Source organism: Ictidomys tridecemlineatus, chromosome 5, assembly GCF_052094955.1.
Source record: "Ictidomys tridecemlineatus isolate mIctTri1 chromosome 5, mIctTri1.hap1, whole genome shotgun sequence".
Classification (NCBI taxonomy): domain Eukaryota; kingdom Metazoa; phylum Chordata; class Mammalia; order Rodentia; family Sciuridae; genus Ictidomys; species Ictidomys tridecemlineatus.
Window position 1 is genome coordinate 175,283,704 of NC_135481.1, and position 16,285 is coordinate 175,299,988.

Genomic DNA, 16,285 nt, shown 5'->3' on the forward strand with positions numbered 1-16,285 from the left:
GCATGTTGGTTGGGCAATGGGGGCTTCCGCTGGCCTGTTTTTCTCTTGTTCACCGTGTGACCTTGGGGGGTGCTTTTTCACCCCGGGAGCCAGCCCATGTGCACCCCTCAGTGTCGCAGCACTCGCCCGGTGCCTGCTCAGGACCGACAGGAGTGACAGCCAGTCCCAGGTTTCAAGGGCCTCACTGTTGAAAGCTGCCCTTGGAGTTATCCGCCTGATAGGAGAATGCACTAGAAAATACTTTGGTGCCTCAGGAAAAACACTGTGCAGAAAGAAAGAAGCAGCCAGGCTAGAGCTTAGGAGGGGGCCGAGCTCCCCGGCAGAGGGAGGGCGGTGTGGATCCGTGGCCTTCACCAAGCCGCAGCCTCCCTTGGCGCCTTCCCCTTCCCAGAGGAGGTCCAGAGCAGGACCCTGGACACCGGGTGACCGACGGCAGCTCTGGCCTGCAGGCTACCATCTGGGTGGTGGAACACTGCATTTCTCTGGTTTATTGTCTGTGACTCAGCCCTACCTAGGCCAATAAAACCCTGAGCGACACCCCTGGTCCCCAGCAGGCTCAGCATGCTGCCGGACCGCTCCTCCACTCCCTCAGGAAGCATCAAACTCTTGTTCCTGGCCTTAGCTGTCCTCGTGGTCCTGGCTCAGACTTCCCCAGGTAACCTGCTCCGTGGAGAAAAGAGAGGAAGAGTGGGATCCTGGGGGAATCACTGGGAAACCCAGTGTGCGTGGGAGGAAGGACGGCCCACGAGACGGTTGCCCTCGGGTGAAGGGCTGAGGATGGACGTGGCCCTGGGATGGGCGGTGTAGTCAGTAGAAGAGGGTTTGCCCATCACACAGGGGCCCTGGGTTCCATCTCCAGAACAACAACAACAACAAAGAACATACCTCCCAAGGGAAGCGCCAGGCCATACTCCATCAGGAAGCCTGGAGAACCCAGCAGACAGTAGGCGTCTCCTGTGAGGTCCCTTCATATGCACACACTCCCTGATGTCCCGACTGCCTCTGCTCCAAGTGCTCCGTCTCATCCCACCCGTCTGTTGCTTTAATCCCACTTCAGTTGATGATATTTCTTGCAATAACCAATGTCTTCATTTCGCGTCTCCATTCTGGTTTGGCCTTGCAAGCTCCTTTATTTATTTTCTGTGTTTTTTCTTTTTCTTTTTCCTCTCTCCCCCGACCCCCCAGCTGGTTGAGCCCAGGGGTGGCCTTCCCATTTTTTTTTTTTTTTTGAGACAGAGTCTTGCCAATTTGTCCAGGCTGGCCTTGAACTTGCAGTAAGCCTGTCTCAGCCTCCTGAGTCACTGGCTTGAATGCTCCTTTCAAGCCAGCAGAGGAAGTCTCTTGTTCTTCTCTTAGAATGAGTGGTGAAGGGATATGGTCCCGTGGTAGAGCACTTGCCCCTCATGGGCGAGGCTCTGAGTTTGGTCTCTGGCATTGCAAAAAAAAAAAAAAAAAAAAGGGGGTAAAAAACTTTAGGTTGATATTGGGTATTGACAGGTTTCTACAAATAGTCTCAAGATGTGCATCTGCGGGTTGCAGCAGGAGGGTCTGCATTACAGATTGAATGTGGTCAGAGCGCTCCAGCAAGAAAGCAGGCTTCACTGCTGGGTGGTAAATAACTTTCTAATGGAAATGTTTCCCCATAGGTTTCCCTGTGACTTTTAATTCCGTGATATCCTTTGGCTCACTGCTGTTGGAAATCCCAGCCTATCCTGGATGGGCTGGGGCTGAGTTTGAGTTGGTTTCAGCCTGCCTTAAACTCTGATGAGGGAAATTGCAATAGAGCAGGAATTATGGGATGTGAGATTATTAGATTTTGGAGAAAGAATCAAGATAGTGGCTCACGGATTATTGAAACAGAAAAGCCAGTCAATGAGATGGTTTTTTCCAGTCTGAATGTCCTAGTGAGAGAGAATGGGGATGATGTCTTAGGAGAAGATTTGGTGAAAGGGTAAGTGGAGAGAATCTGTCGTTGAAACTAACATACCATGATTTCTCAGCTGATCTCCCAACAGGCTGGGTGAGCTGAGTCTGCACTTAGAATTTTATTGCTCTAGCTAGGGCTAAGTCCTAGACCAGAAATCAGAGAAAGATAGAGCGTTACACTCCCCAGGGTGTCAGCCTGAAGGTCAGCTCTGTAATCTCCTCAGTAGTAAGCTCCTAGAACTGTGCCTGGCACGTAGTAGATGCTCAACAAACTGCTGTTGAATTAAGAAAGAATGGAGAGGGAAAAACAGATCATTGGAAGCTCAGGGCTCCTCCTTGGCAAGCTCCTAGATTTAGAAAGGAAGTGGAACTAGATAGTAAGTCTGTGAATAATGACAGAGAAGGAAACATCATTGGCAGGGGAATAAAATTCAGCGTTAGTTGAGGGATGGGAAATAATGACTCACATCCAACCCATGTTAAGACCAGCACTGTGTCTTCTCCATGCAGAGAATCAGAGCGTCCCAAGATGCTAGTGGATGTCAAGATCAGTGTTCACCCTGATGGTCACCACTGTTGCTATTACCAATGTCTTTAGCATCCTATTATTTGCCTTTTTTGTGTGTACTTATATATTCATCTCTTTGTTTATTTTGATAGATGGATGGCTTAAAAAGTGCTATTATGGCCTGGGAAGATGCAGGAAATCATGTAAAGAAGAAGAGAAGAAGAGAGAAAAATGTGGGAAAACTCTGACTTGCTGCCTCCTATCAAAAAACGCTAAATTATCACATTTCTCCCCAAGACCTATAACAGGTGAGGCTCTATATCTATTGGAGATTTCTGAGTGCAGAAGACTCATTATATTTATATTTTAAGAATCATTGTGTAGATGCATATTTTCATATACAAATTTTTAGAGTCATTATAATGAGTCAAGAAATGGGTGTCCGGGATCCTTAAATCCCTGGTGGGTCTCCACAGATCCATTAAAATACATCCACTTCGGCCGTCAATGTGCCTCTTTAGTGGCCTATGGCCCAACAACTTTCACGGGTGTCCCAGGATGTGACTGATAATACTAATCCTCACGTTAAGAGAATGTTAGAGGATCTGGATCCTGGATTTCAGGGGCTTCCTTTCTCCTTCTTTTTCTTTTTTTGGTACCAGGGATCAAACCCAGGATGCTTAACCACGGAGCCACATCCCCAGCCCATATTTTATATTTTATTTAAGGCTCACTAAGTTGCTGAGGCTGGCTTTGAACCTGTAATCCTCCTGCCTCAGCCTCCCAAGCCTCTGGGTTACAGGGGTGCGCCTCTGTGACCGGCTTTCTGAGCCTTTGACTGGGTCCGTGAGTATAGAATCTTTCCAGGTTAGTGTAAATTGCACCTTGGTCACAAACTGTCATTGTCACATTTCATCCTGGAAAGTTGAGATAGGCCCATGGGACCCAGAAGGTCTCCCCTCACCTCTTTATCTTGAGGTTTGGCTCTGGGCTCTGCTTTATGGCCCCAGTCTTGGAATTTATCCCTTACAACCCAGGTCCCTCACTCCAGCTGACTCTCCAAAGATGGCCTGTCCACTGACCAGAAGGGAACCATCCTCCCAAAACCAAACAGGAGGGAAAAAGAGTAAAAAAGGAAAAAGTCTCAACTTTTATTGAAGACATTAGGTACAAGACCTTGTCCTGGGCACTTCACAGACAGAAACTCACTTTGTTCCAGCAGATCTATGAGATAGGACTAGTATTATGTCCCTTTGCCAAGAGAGGCTACTCAGTTGCAGAGAGTTTAAACGACTTGTCCCAAGTGGCAGAGAGAGAGCTAGTTCAGCCACAGACCTTGGAACCTTCACGCCTGAATCCGGGCACAGCCCTTCTCAGAAACAGCTGAAGTAAGAACCTCACTTCACTCTTCCCACCCAGAACCAACCTTAAAGCGGAGGGTGTGGCGACTGAAGAACCTCTGGTACTCTGACAGCTAAATGTGTAGCACAGTCAGCCCTAACTGATCTACGCAGGCACCCAGGAGGCCACCCGGGGGGTGGCAGTGCAGGGGGAAGTGGGTCCGTCCAGAGGCCAGGATCCATCAGGTCGTGTAGATCCTCTTGGCTGGAGGACTTAGGCCCACAGATGAACCCCGGAGGCTTACAGAGTTGTGTCAACGTGACTCCAGGTCCATGACCCCAAAGAAGTGAGAAGGGTGCAGAGGACATTCAGACGCAGTCAGAGGATACGACTAAGTCACAGACACCACTCTGAGCCTCGGTTTGACCATCTCCAACATGGAAGTGTCGGACCGCCTTTCAGTCCTAAGACCTTCCTCGTTCTTTACATTAGGGTAGAAATCCATTTCCTTGACTTCAGAAGGCGGCATCTGAGAGAGCCAAGGCATGGGGGAGGGAGAGAGAGGGAGAAGAGGAGAGAGAGAGAGGAAAGAGAGGAGAGAGGGAGAGAGGGCGGGGGAAATCAGAAATGACCTTCAATCTAAGTACTCAAGACCTTCAGACACACACAGAGCCTTCCGTTCCCCACTGCCCAGCCCCTTGAGCACTCCAAGTCTACCTCCATAGCACCTGCTCGCCCTCCCGTCTCCACAGCGGTAGTTCAGCCACCATCTTTCCTTGACCATCACGGTGGACTGGACCTCGTTGCCCTGCTCCCCAAATGTCTATGTTAAAGCCCCCAATCCCCAGCCCCTCAAGATGTGAGTGCACTTGGAGACACGGTCTTTAAAGAGGTAAAGAGGTTGAAATGAGGTCCGGTAAGAAGAGATGTCAGCACATGATCATTCTCAAATCATTTTGGCACGCAGGAAATTGTTAAAATCCAAAAAGAGGATGGCGCCTGCGAGCCAAGGAGAGGAGCCTGGGAAGAAAGCAACACCACTGACATTTTGATCTCGGACTGTGAGACTCCAGAACTGTGAGAAAATAAATTCCTGTTGTTCAAGCCACCCACTCTGTGAGACTTTGTTACGACGGCCCTGGCAAATGCATTTGCGAACGTGCCAGAACGTTTGTATCTTAAATGCTATCCTGAAATTCAGGTATTTTTCAATGTTTTGGAAATATTTCTCAGTCAATCCTATTTTTCTTTTCCAACTCTTCAAAAGCTGTACAGCTCACAGCAGAACCGATTCTGAACAACTCTCTCCAGAATAACCCGCAGTCCACCTCTGCTTCTCACCTGTAGCCCCTCCTCCCTGAGCTCCCACCATGAGTCTCACGCCCAGCTTGTGATCCGGGGACGTATTCATCCAGTTTCTCGCCATTCTTTCTCTAGGCTGTTCCTTCTGCCTGGAGGGTTCTTCTCGCCAAACACTTATGAGCACTGGTCCCCCATCCCCAAACACCCCACTCCTTAATGACCTTATTCCTCTCTCCAAATCCAGCAGATCCATGTCTTCCCTGGGCTGACTGTGAAAATCCAAAACACGGTCTGCAAATTATCACAAAGTGACATTCAGACATAGCTCCACAGGCAAGGCTTTTTTCCAGATGTTGATGGTCATGTTAGAAAATCGCTCTGATCACATACAAAGCCGTTGATAAACGAGGGCCATCAGAATTATAGCAGTTTAACATCGGAGAAAATTGGCAAGAATGACAATACACTAGGTACTTTGAAAACACTGCTCGACTAACAAAACGTAAGTGAAAACCTTTATTTTAATGAGAACACATTGGAAGTTAGAATTTTTTTTCCCCTAAATAATCAGGATTATGCAACAAAAAGGTAAACCTATGGGGAAGTGTCTCATGACAGGCTACCATAGAGATTTTTGGAAAATTAAAAATACACAAATGAACAACTCCATTCCGTAGAGGTTTAACTATTTTAAAATAAAATACACATACTGAAGAGTGCACAAAACTCAAATGTAAGTTTCTATGAAATTTGATCAGCTCACACCCCTGCAGTCAAGAAAAAGAATATCACTAGCAGTCTGATGATCCCCCCACACTTCATACCTAGGCGGTAACTATGATCCCGACTTCTTCTTCTTATTAAGCTCTTTCCTTTTATTTTGGGTGAACAGATATTAATTGTGCTATTTCTGGTCCATTGTGATATTTCCATACATGCATGTGCACGGATCAAATCCAAGCTCTCTTTGTTCTCCTCCCTGCTCCTTCTAATCCCAAGTAAGTACTATTCTACATTCAGGTTGACAGTTATTTTAGCTTTCACATATGAGAGAGAATGCATAGTACTTGTCTTTCGTATTTCACCTGACGTACTATCATCCAGTTCCATTTTCCTACCAAGGATAGCGTTTCATTCCTCTTCCTGGCTGAATGATACTCCACTGTGTATATGTACCACATTTTCTTTATTCATTCATCTGTTGATGGGTTCCTTGGCTGATTCAAATCTTAGTTCTTGTGAATAATATTACACTAAATACGGGCATGCAAAAAACTCTTTATGATACCTATTTAATTTCCTTTGAGTACACACCCAGAAGTGGGAAAAGTAGGTCACATGGCAGACCTACTTTTAGTCTTTTGAGAATCCTCTGAACTGTTCCCTACAAAGGCTACATTAATCTACAGCCACACTAACCACGGATCAGCCTTCCTTTCCCCCCGACAGCTTTGCTTTTTTTGCTAGTAGCTGTTGTAACTGGGGGAAGATGATGTTTCCTTGCCGTTTTGGCTTTTATTTCCCTGATGGCTAATAACAGGAGCATTTTTCCATGTATTTTTGGCCTCTTTTATTTCTTCTTTGGAGATGCATCTCTTCAGATCATTTGCCTATTTTTTAATGGATTTTTTTTTTTATGGACACAACACAATGCCTTTTTTGTGTGTGGTGCTGAGGATTGAACCCGGGTCCCACCCGTGCTAGGCGAGCGCTCTACCGCTAAGCCACAGTCCCAGCCCTTTAAATGGATTTTAAATGGTTGTTTTTTTGTTTTGTTTTGTTTTGTTTTACCTATTCTGTCTTTTAGCTCCATCACATGAAGTGGCGGACACTGTGCCCACTGTCATGTTGTCTCTTCACCCTGCAGATGGCTTCCTTGGCGGTGAGAAGCTTTGTCATTTGATTTCATTCCATTTGTCAATTTTGCTTTTGTCTTCGGTGCTGTTGGCCTTCCAGCTGGAAAGCCATTGCCTGTCCCAGTGTCTGGAAGTGTGGCCCCTGTTTTCTTCTCGTCGTCTCAGACCTTACACCCAGGTCTTCCATCCATGTCTAGTTAGCATTTGTACAGATTAAGAGATAAGGGTCAAGTTGCAAGTGGGTGTCCCCTTTTCCTAGCACCATTTCAAGAGACCGTCCTTTCTGTCATGTCCGTCTTTGGTCCCTTTGTCAAGACTCAGTTGGCTGAAGACACAGGGGCTTATTTCTGGATTTTTGCTCTGTTTCATTTCTCTGTTTTATTTTTTCTACTTGTAGTTGGACACAATACCTTTATTTCACTTATTTATTGTTATGTGGTGCTGAGGATCGAACCCAGGGTCTCACCTGTGCGAGGCGAGTGCTCTACCGCTGAGCCACAGCCCCAGCCCCTCTCTGTCTGTTTTTATGCCAACGTCATGCTGGGTTTTTTAAAAAAAATATTTAGTTTTTAGTTGTGGGTGCACACAATACCTAGATCTTATTTATCTGTATGAGGTGCTGAGGATGGAACCCAGGGCCTCGCACTTGCTAGGTGAGCGCTCTCCCACGCAGCCCCAGCCCACCTGCCGCCACCGTGCCGTTTTGACTCCTGTGGTTTGTGGTGTCCACCTGTAGTTTGGATGTCCTTCCCTGCCCATAGGAGCTTGCTGAAGGGGACCTGAGCCCCTCTTGCGGATCTCGCTGTCCCTCTGTCCTGGGGCAAGCATGGTGAGTTAGCGGACAGCCACTTTGTCCTCCTCTGACTGGTTCTGGTCTCACTCCAGCTGGTGTTACAGCTGAAGGAGTCGGGGGAGAAAAGTCCCTGCCTTTGGCCCACCTCCAGATAGGCACAGAAGGCCTCAGCACAGGAACCGTGCCAGGCTCTGGCTGAGGTCGCCATCCTGGGGAGGGTTGCTACGGAAGCGGCAGAGAGGAGCACCCGGTTCCTGGTGCTCCCCCACCTCTGTGGGTCTCGCCACTGCCCTCACTCTCTGAGTCTGGCTTATTTCACTTCACATAATGCTCTCAAGTCCCTCCATTTTCCTGCAAATGACATAATTTCATTCTTCTTTATAGATGAAGAGAAATCATTGTGAATATATATCACATTTTCTTTATCCATTTATCTGTTGATGGATACCTGGGCTGATTCATAACTTGGCTCTTGTGAATTGCACTGCTATAAACATGGGTAGGCATGTATCACTCTAGTACGCTGGCTTCAGTTCTTTTGGGAAAAGACTGACGAGTGGTACAGCTGGACCATAGAGTGGGTCCATACTGATTTCCATAGTAGTTGTGCTAATTTACAGTCCCACCAACAATGTATGTGTTCCCTTTACTCCACCTCCTCTCCAGCATTTGTTACTCAAATTCTTGATGATTGCCATTCTAAATGGGGTGCAATGAATTTTCAGCTTAGTTCCCCCCCTCCCCCAAGTACTGGTAAGCAAACCCAGTGAGCTCTCTTCCCAGCCCTTTTTATTTTTTCTTTTGCCACAGGGTCTCACGACGTTGCTGAGCTGACTTCAAACTTGTGATCCTCCTGTCTCAGCCTCCTAAATCACTGAGGATTACAGGGGTTCACTGTGATTTTGATTTGCATTTCCCTGATGGCTAAGGATGATGGACATTTTTTAAAAATTTGTTTGTTGGCCATTTTTATTTCTTCTTTTGAGAAGTTGGTTCCTTTGTGCATTTTTTTGGCTGGATTATTTGTGGGGGTTTTGGTACTAAGCTTTTTGAATTCTTTAAACATTCTGAATATTAATCGTCTGTCAGAAAAGTAGCTGGCAAAGATTTCCTCCCATCTTAGAGGCTCTCTTCATGCTCCTAATTATTTCCTTTGCTGTACAGAAGCTTTTTAAGTTTAATTACTGGTTTTATCTCCTGAGCTTTAGAAGTACCATTGAGGAAATCACTGCCTGTGCCTACATGTTGAGGTAATGACCCTGTGTTTTCTTCTAGCAGTTGCAAAGTTTCCATTATAATTCCTAGATCTTTGATCCATCTTGAGTTGGCTTTTGTGCAGGGTGAGGGATGGGGATCATTATGGTCTAGATGCGAGGTGTCCCCAAGAGTTCATGAGAGAGACAATGCAGGAAGCTTTAGAGGTGAAAGACGGTTATGAGAGCCTTAATCCAATCACTGAATTAATCCTCCAATGGGGACTAACCGGGTGGTAAATGAAGGCAAGTAGGGTGTAGCTAGAAGAGCTGGGTCCCTGGGGATGTGCCTGTGGGGTATATATTTTGTATCTGGAAAGTCGAGTCTCTCTCTGCTTCCTGATCATGTCCGGAGCCACTTCCTTCCACCATACTCTTCCGCCATGATGTCTTACCTCACCTTGAGCCCCAAGGAATGGAGACCTCTGAAATTTTGGGCTCCCAGATAAACATTTTCCTCTAAGACTGTTCTTATCAGGTCTTTTGGTCAAGCAGTGAAAAGGCTGACTAAAACAGGGATTTCGTTTTATTCTTCTACATATGAATATCCAGTTTTCCCAGCACCATTTGATAAAAGGCTGCCTTTTCTCTAATGTGTGTTTTTGGAAACTTTGTCAAAATCAGATGGCTATTTGTGTGGGTTTATCTCTGTCTTTTTTTTTTTCTGCTTCCTCTTATCTACTGTTAAAGTTGTCAATTGCATTTTTTATTTCATTTATTGAATTCTTCAGCTCCAAGATTTGTTTCTTTCTTTTCTATGGTATTTACCTCTTTGTTAAATTTCTCATTTCATTCATGGGTAGTTTTTCTGGTTCCACTGTTTATCTGCATTCTTTCATCTCTCTCTTAGTGTCCTTAAGATCATTATTTGGAATGCGTTTTCTGGCACTTTGTAAATTCCCTTTTTTCTTGCAGTCTGTGCTGGGGCATTGTTGGGTTCCTCTGAAGGTGTCAGGTTGCCTTGCTTTTTCATGTTTCTTATGTCCCTGTGTCGGGATTTGTGCATCTGATGGAACACACCATCTTTACTGATTTTATAGAGTAGCGTTTGTCTTCTTTGTTTTTGCATTTTGTTGGTGGTGGGTTTTCCTGTACATGGGTGCCAGAATGTTGGATGGGCCAGGTGCAATGGCTTGGGTTCCGGGTGGAGGCCGCATTGTGGTTTCTGTGCTGTGTCTTCATCTGTAACTCATGTCAGTGATGTCTGGGTGTCAGTGGCCTAGATTCCAGGAATTTGTGGCAGTTTGTTGAACATGAGGAACTGGGCTAGTTCTTGGGCTCAGAGGATATACACAGGGCAGGTCTTCTGACCTGTGAACTCACCGGGGGTCGGGTCACCGGTCTAGCTCTTGCACTAATGTCACATGTGCACAGTAGGTCAGCTGATCAGGGTTGCCTCCGCAGGATCTTCTTTTCTTTGGATGACTTGGAAACTGGGGTCCTGGTCATTCTGCTGGGCATAGACTTTGAGTATCTGGGGTCATATCATTGCAACCACCTGTGTAAGTGTGCTGGAATAGTGGGGTGACTGCAGAGATGCAGAGTTTCTGTGGCTCGTGGCTCCCAGAGTGGATGCATTCTGTCAGTGGCTCTGGTTTCAAGGTGGTGCCATGCCATAGCATCTTGGATCATGCACGATAGGGCTCCTTCTCTGGAGAAATGCAACCACATGAACTCAGGCAATTCCCCAAACTGAGCTCAAAGCTTTTAAGGGCTGCAGGATTTTCCTGTAGCAAAGACTAAAGATATCTTCTGTGGTAATGGGGCTGCCAGAAGCCTCACACTTAGCTTTTCCTTGTAAGGAAAAGGTCCTGGCTCTGGGCCCCCCCGGCAGGAGAGGTGGGTGGCAGAGGCAGGGTGCAGTGCTCCCCTCTCAGTGCTGCCGTCCTGGCTTGGCATGCCGCAGGGATTCCACCCTCCTTTGCTGAATTCCAACACTCTTCTCAGTCACTCCTGTTGCAAGATGGTGGTTTATTTGGGGTTTGGGTCTTTCTCTCTGGGGAGTGCCGGGCTCCTCCTGTCAGTCATTTGCTCTGCCCTCACATTCTTCTTGCTCAACAGTTTCTTCTTTATAGCATCACAGACCTTGTGGATTTCTGGAAGCCTTTCTCTCAAGCCATGAGCCAAGGGTGTGATCTCTTGGCGTCGTGTGACTCCAACATCTCAGAAAAATTGACTTGAGTCAGGAAAGAAGCCTGGTCTTAAAGAAGCAGGCATCCTTTCTCCCCCTACCCAGGGATCAGGATCCAATGTGTTGCCCCAACCTGACCACAAAGAGGGAGGAGCATGTTGCCCTCTAGGTACTCAGAATAATGAATGGGATTGGCAAGTACGGTGTGTGTCACAGGATATGACCTCTTTCTGCTGCCATTTTCAGGTCACAATGACCCCGATTAAACTCACTAGAGCTTAACCACATCCCACCACCACCTACCTGCATTCAAAGCCAGAGGAATATTTACCTGACACAGATGATATCAAAGTCCTAATAACATCCGTTAGAACTTGTTGTTACCTTTCAAAATATGAAAAGATTACGTATTTTCTCCCTCTCCCCAACACGCTTTATTATTTTCATGCCCCTGCTCTGCCAGAACCCTAATACCATAATGCCCACTGGGCATCCATGCTCTCTTATTACCATTTGTTCCACCTTTCTATTCAACAAACTTTAGGGAGAGCTAGGATTGGCATCTTCCTGCCTCCTGGGGGAAATATATATTATCAGGGTCAGAATCTTGAATTCTTATTTTCTAACCAGAAGCTACTAGGTCCCAGTGTGCACTAGCAACTCCTGCCTACACACACACACACACACACACACACACACACACACACACACACATACACACTTCTATTCCATAAAACTTACAGGCTTGAATCAGTCATTTGATTTAGTTCATGATTCTATGGTTAATTTGACAGTTCTTCTGGCCTGAGCACGTCTGGCTAATCTCTCCTGGATTCTCTCGTGCGTTTGTGCTCAGCCAGCAGCTGATGGTTGGTTGGTGGATCCAGGACAGCATCACTCGCAGGCCAGGCATTTAACCAGATGCCGTGCAGGATATTTTAGTCCTCCTTTATACAACTTCTTAACTTTTAACAGTCTAGCGTCGATCCATCTATTGGTGGACTCAGGGTCATAGTGCAACAATAGCGGGAGACCCCAAGCACAGAACTCTTGGAGCCTGTGTCTGTACTAGCTGCTAAAGTCCATTGGCCTAAGTAAGTCACCTGGCAAAGCCCCTGTCAAGCAGCGGCAAGAAGGCTTTACCTCTTAATGGATCTGCCAGAGCCCATTTCAAGGTCACTGTGCAGAGAAGAAAAGGATTTGTAATTCTTTTACAAAGAATTACTGATCCTCTTACCACCTTCATAGAATTTTCTCTATAGACCATCTTCACTTTCATTGATAGGCTATTAATATTTATTAATAGGTCATTTTGGGGTCTCAATTCCTGAGGGATCAGCAAACCTTCCATATGTGAATAGATTATGATTTCAATGTCGGGTGTCTCAGTGTAGCCTGGATTTGCTAGAAGGTTGCAGGAGTTAGCCACCCTTTCCTGGATAGAATGTCTGACTGGCATCCATGCGGAGAAGTATCAAAGACATCATGTGCTTGAAGGATAGGACTGTAACAATCAGAGGTCAGTATCTGGATACAATGCCCAGCCCTTTCTGAGTAATCACATTCATCAAAGTATAACATCTTTAAAAAGTACAAAAATCACGAGGACACAATCATAAAATTCCACAAAATGAAAAAGCCCATGAAACCATTACTCAGGTCAAACAAATATCACTGTGACAGCCTTATCGAAGTTCATACTGGGGAAGGAGATGGGCCAAGTGACGTTATGTGCATGGGTAAATATTGCAGAGTGAATTCCACTGTGATGTGTAACTATAACACACCCATAAAAAATAAATCAATAAAACAGATAAGAAGAAAGAGAAAAGAGAGAGAGATTTGCTAATGTGATAGAAATTTTTAGACATTTTACCTCATTTCCCTCTGCGGAAGTTACCGCTACCCTGATCTCTAATGTCACATGACTTTTTCTTTTTAATCTTTACATAGAAAGACATTGTGGCTTTCTTCACTCACAATTCTATTTGTGGGATGGATCGATGTCATCCTGTGGAGACACAGTCTTCGTTTTTATTGCCATAGAGGGTAGGTATTCTCTGATACTTCTGGGAAGAATTTGTGCATGCCTTTTGGTGAAAATATATACTTGTTCTTTTTTTTTTTTTTTTCTTTTAGTACTGGGGATTGAACTCGGGCACTTGACCACTGAGCCACATCCCCAGCCCTAGTTTGTGTTTTATTTAGCGACCGGGTCTCACTGAGTTGCTTAGTGCCTCGCTTTGGCTGAGGCTGGCTTTGAACTAGCGATCCTCCTGTCTCAGCCTCCAGAGCCGCTGGGATTACAGGCTTGTGCCACCACACCCAGCTCAGACTCATGCTTAATGTACATGCTTACAAGTGGATTTTGTGAATCATATTGAATGCGTGTGTACAATTTTTCATTTAGATACTCACCAGTCGTATGAGCGTTCCAATTCCTCCGCAGTCCCTGGCAAAGCACGGGACTGTCATGTGTGCAGCCATTTGGGCCTACATTGAGAAATATCGTATTGGGGTTCTAATTGGCTTTTCCTTGCTAGCTAATGAATACTGGCAACCTGTTGTATGTTTAGTGGTCAGCTAGATACCCAATTTTGTGAAGTGCCCACTCACATCCTTTTTCTTTGTGCAGACATCAAGGTAAAATAGAAGCTCCCTCCCTCTGTTTGCTCTATATCTCTTGAGATCTCTCAATGTTTTATTTTCTTTGTTGGAGCCTTTTAAAAAAAATTTTATGGCTCTTGCCCAACTTTTCTCTTTCAATCATGAGTCTTCTTAAAATAAAAGACAGATAACAGGAAGTGAACACACGTTTTATGGTCAAAGTATTTGAGGAGGAAGATTTCCCCAAGAAAGAAAAGGGTTGGGAAACTTCAGAAATAAAATATGCTTGTGGTCTCAATTTTGCTAGCCTCAGTTGTTTGACTAATGGCAGTTGGAAATCCAATCATACAGCACTTTTTGCGGTTCTCACAGTAGTAGTTCAGTTCATTTTCAGGTTTTCTGCATTTCCATCTGCATAGTCCTTGGTCTTCGGCACACGAGATCTCATATGCCTTCGGTCTTGGTGGGAATTGCTTCAGGCTTCCTGGGGAAGACATGGCTGTGGTTAGCATCTATGCATTCATGAGAACACAGGCTGTACAAGGTTAAGTGCAAAGAAGTTGGACTCAAATCATCTGAAACCTGGGTTCTGTTGTTTACTGTGTACATCTCACACTTTGAGCAAGTACCTTCATCCATCTGTTCCTTCACTTGCCTCCTATGTAGGATGGACACAGTAAACCAGGTCATGACTATTAAATGAGATAATGTATATAAAGTGTTTAAAATAATGTCTCACATTTAGTAAGAAGTAACCAAATGACAACCTTTGTTGCTTTGATTCCCACTGTTATTATTATTATTAGTGGGTAATAGGGATGAACTCAGGGGCATTCGACCACTGAGCCACATCCCCAGCCCTATTTTGTATTTTTTATTTAGAGATAGGGTCTCACTGAGTTGCTTAGTGCCTTGCTGTTGCTGAGGCTGGCTTTGAACTCACCATCCTCCTGTCTTAGCCTCCAGAGCTGCTGGGATTACAGGTGTGCGCCACCGCGCCTGGCTACTATTCATGTTATTCAGGGTCTTTTCCTAAGAGTTCAGAACTGCAAGGGTTGCCTCTGTGAGCATCGCTGGACATGCCATTGACCTGCACAGATGTGTGTTTCCTATGTCTGACTCACTGCGTATCGCCAAGATTTGCTCCAAGGAGGGACATACACATATCAGTGCACCTGCGTGTCAGTGGCTCTATGCTTTGAAGGAATAAACTTGTACTTTATGTGCAATCCCCTAAGCCTTGGATTGCACGAAACAGGTCCATGAGCCACATTTTGGCATGGACAGAGGCACTTAAGCACAACTCAGGTCATTCACAGATCCACAATCACAAAAAACAACTGAAACAGGCACTGGTGCTTACTATGGGTGACTTCATAACAGCCTATCAGGGTACTCACCAACCACCTAGTAACTTAGGCATACGCATGAGCACACAAGACCTTTTGCCCCAAAATACTTCAGTGATTACACTTAGCACCACTTGCTCCAAGAATTTTTATGTGACTGTCGATGAAAACTTACAATAACCCTATCATCACCTCCATTTTTCAAATGAGAAATGGAGACACAGCGAGGGACCGCGTTCCTGCAACGGTCCCCAAATTACTGAGGGTGTGATGTAAGATGTCACTTCTGATCTGACATAACTTGGAATTCTGCAGTGACATCAGCTCTTGGTGGACCAGGAAACTTTGTCCTCATTTCCCTATGAAAAACACCAAACATCCACATCTGGACCAAAGGAGCTTGTGGGGCCTGGTGAGGAGTAGGTGTGACATTTTTAAGATTCTTTTTTTCTATTTTTGTGGAAAAGGTAACTGAAATTTTGATAGTGATTGTCCTGAACCTGTAGATTTCTTTGGATCGTAGGGACATTTGGACATGTTAATCCTCCCAGTCTGTGAACACAGGGTGGATTTCCATTTATTGGTACCCTTTTCAATTTCTTTCCTGGGTGTTTTTAGCTCTCAGTGTACGGGTCTTCCACCTCCTTGATTAAACTTATTCCTAAGTATCTCAGTTTTTATTTTATTTTTTTAATTTTTTGGAGCTACTTTGGGATCGTTTGCTCGATTTCTTTTCATGGAAAGTTCATTGTGAGAGTCTGGAAACACTACCGACTTTCTGAAGTTGATTCTGTGTCCTGTCATTCCAGTGAATTCATCTATTAGCTCTGAGCCTCCTGGTGGAGTCTTCAGGGTTTTCTATACGTAACATCATGTTGTCTGAAAACAGGGGCAGATTTAATTCTGGATGCCTGCTCTTGCCTACTTCCTCTGGCTAGGACTTCCGGTTCTCTAGGGAAAGTGGTCATCCTTGACTTGTTTCTGATCTTAGAAGAGACACTTTCAACTTCTCATTACTGAGTGGGATGCTAGCTGGGGCTTATCATGTCTGTCTTGGTGTGTCGAGGCCCACTGTTTCTACAAATGAATTGTTGAGCATGTTAAAATCAAAGGGTGATGAATTTGTCAGGCGATTTTTCTGCATGACCTATTGAGATGATCGTGTGTTTTGTGTCCTTGATAATGTCAATGTGGTGTATCTTGTGCAGTTTTATGTAGG

The 16,285-nt window shown here is 45.3% G+C and overlaps 1 protein-coding gene across 1 annotated transcript; it reads left to right on the forward strand.

Moving 5' to 3' along the window:
- Nucleotides 1-394: 394 nt before the first annotated feature.
- LOC101954789 (beta-defensin 115) lies at nucleotides 395-4,883 on the forward strand. Its single transcript, XM_040274758.2, has 3 exons — nucleotides 395-655; nucleotides 2,587-2,742; nucleotides 4,743-4,883. Exons 1-3 carry the CDS (start codon nucleotides 562-564, stop codon nucleotides 4,751-4,753), a joined length of 261 nt encoding a protein of 86 aa, XP_040130692.1. The 5' UTR covers nucleotides 395-561; the 3' UTR covers nucleotides 4,754-4,883.
- Nucleotides 4,884-16,285: the final 11,402 nt, after the last annotated feature.

Excerpts from the sequence above, each read along its gene's own strand:
- LOC101954789 (XM_040274758.2), top strand. The coding sequence starts at position 562 with ATGCTGCCGGACCGCTCCTCCACTCCCTCAGGAAGCATCAAACTCTTG. Across the intron at positions 656-2,586 it reads CCTGGCTCAGACTTCCCCAG|ATGGATGGCTTAAAAAGTGC; the intron begins GTAACCTGCTCC and ends TTATTTTGATAG.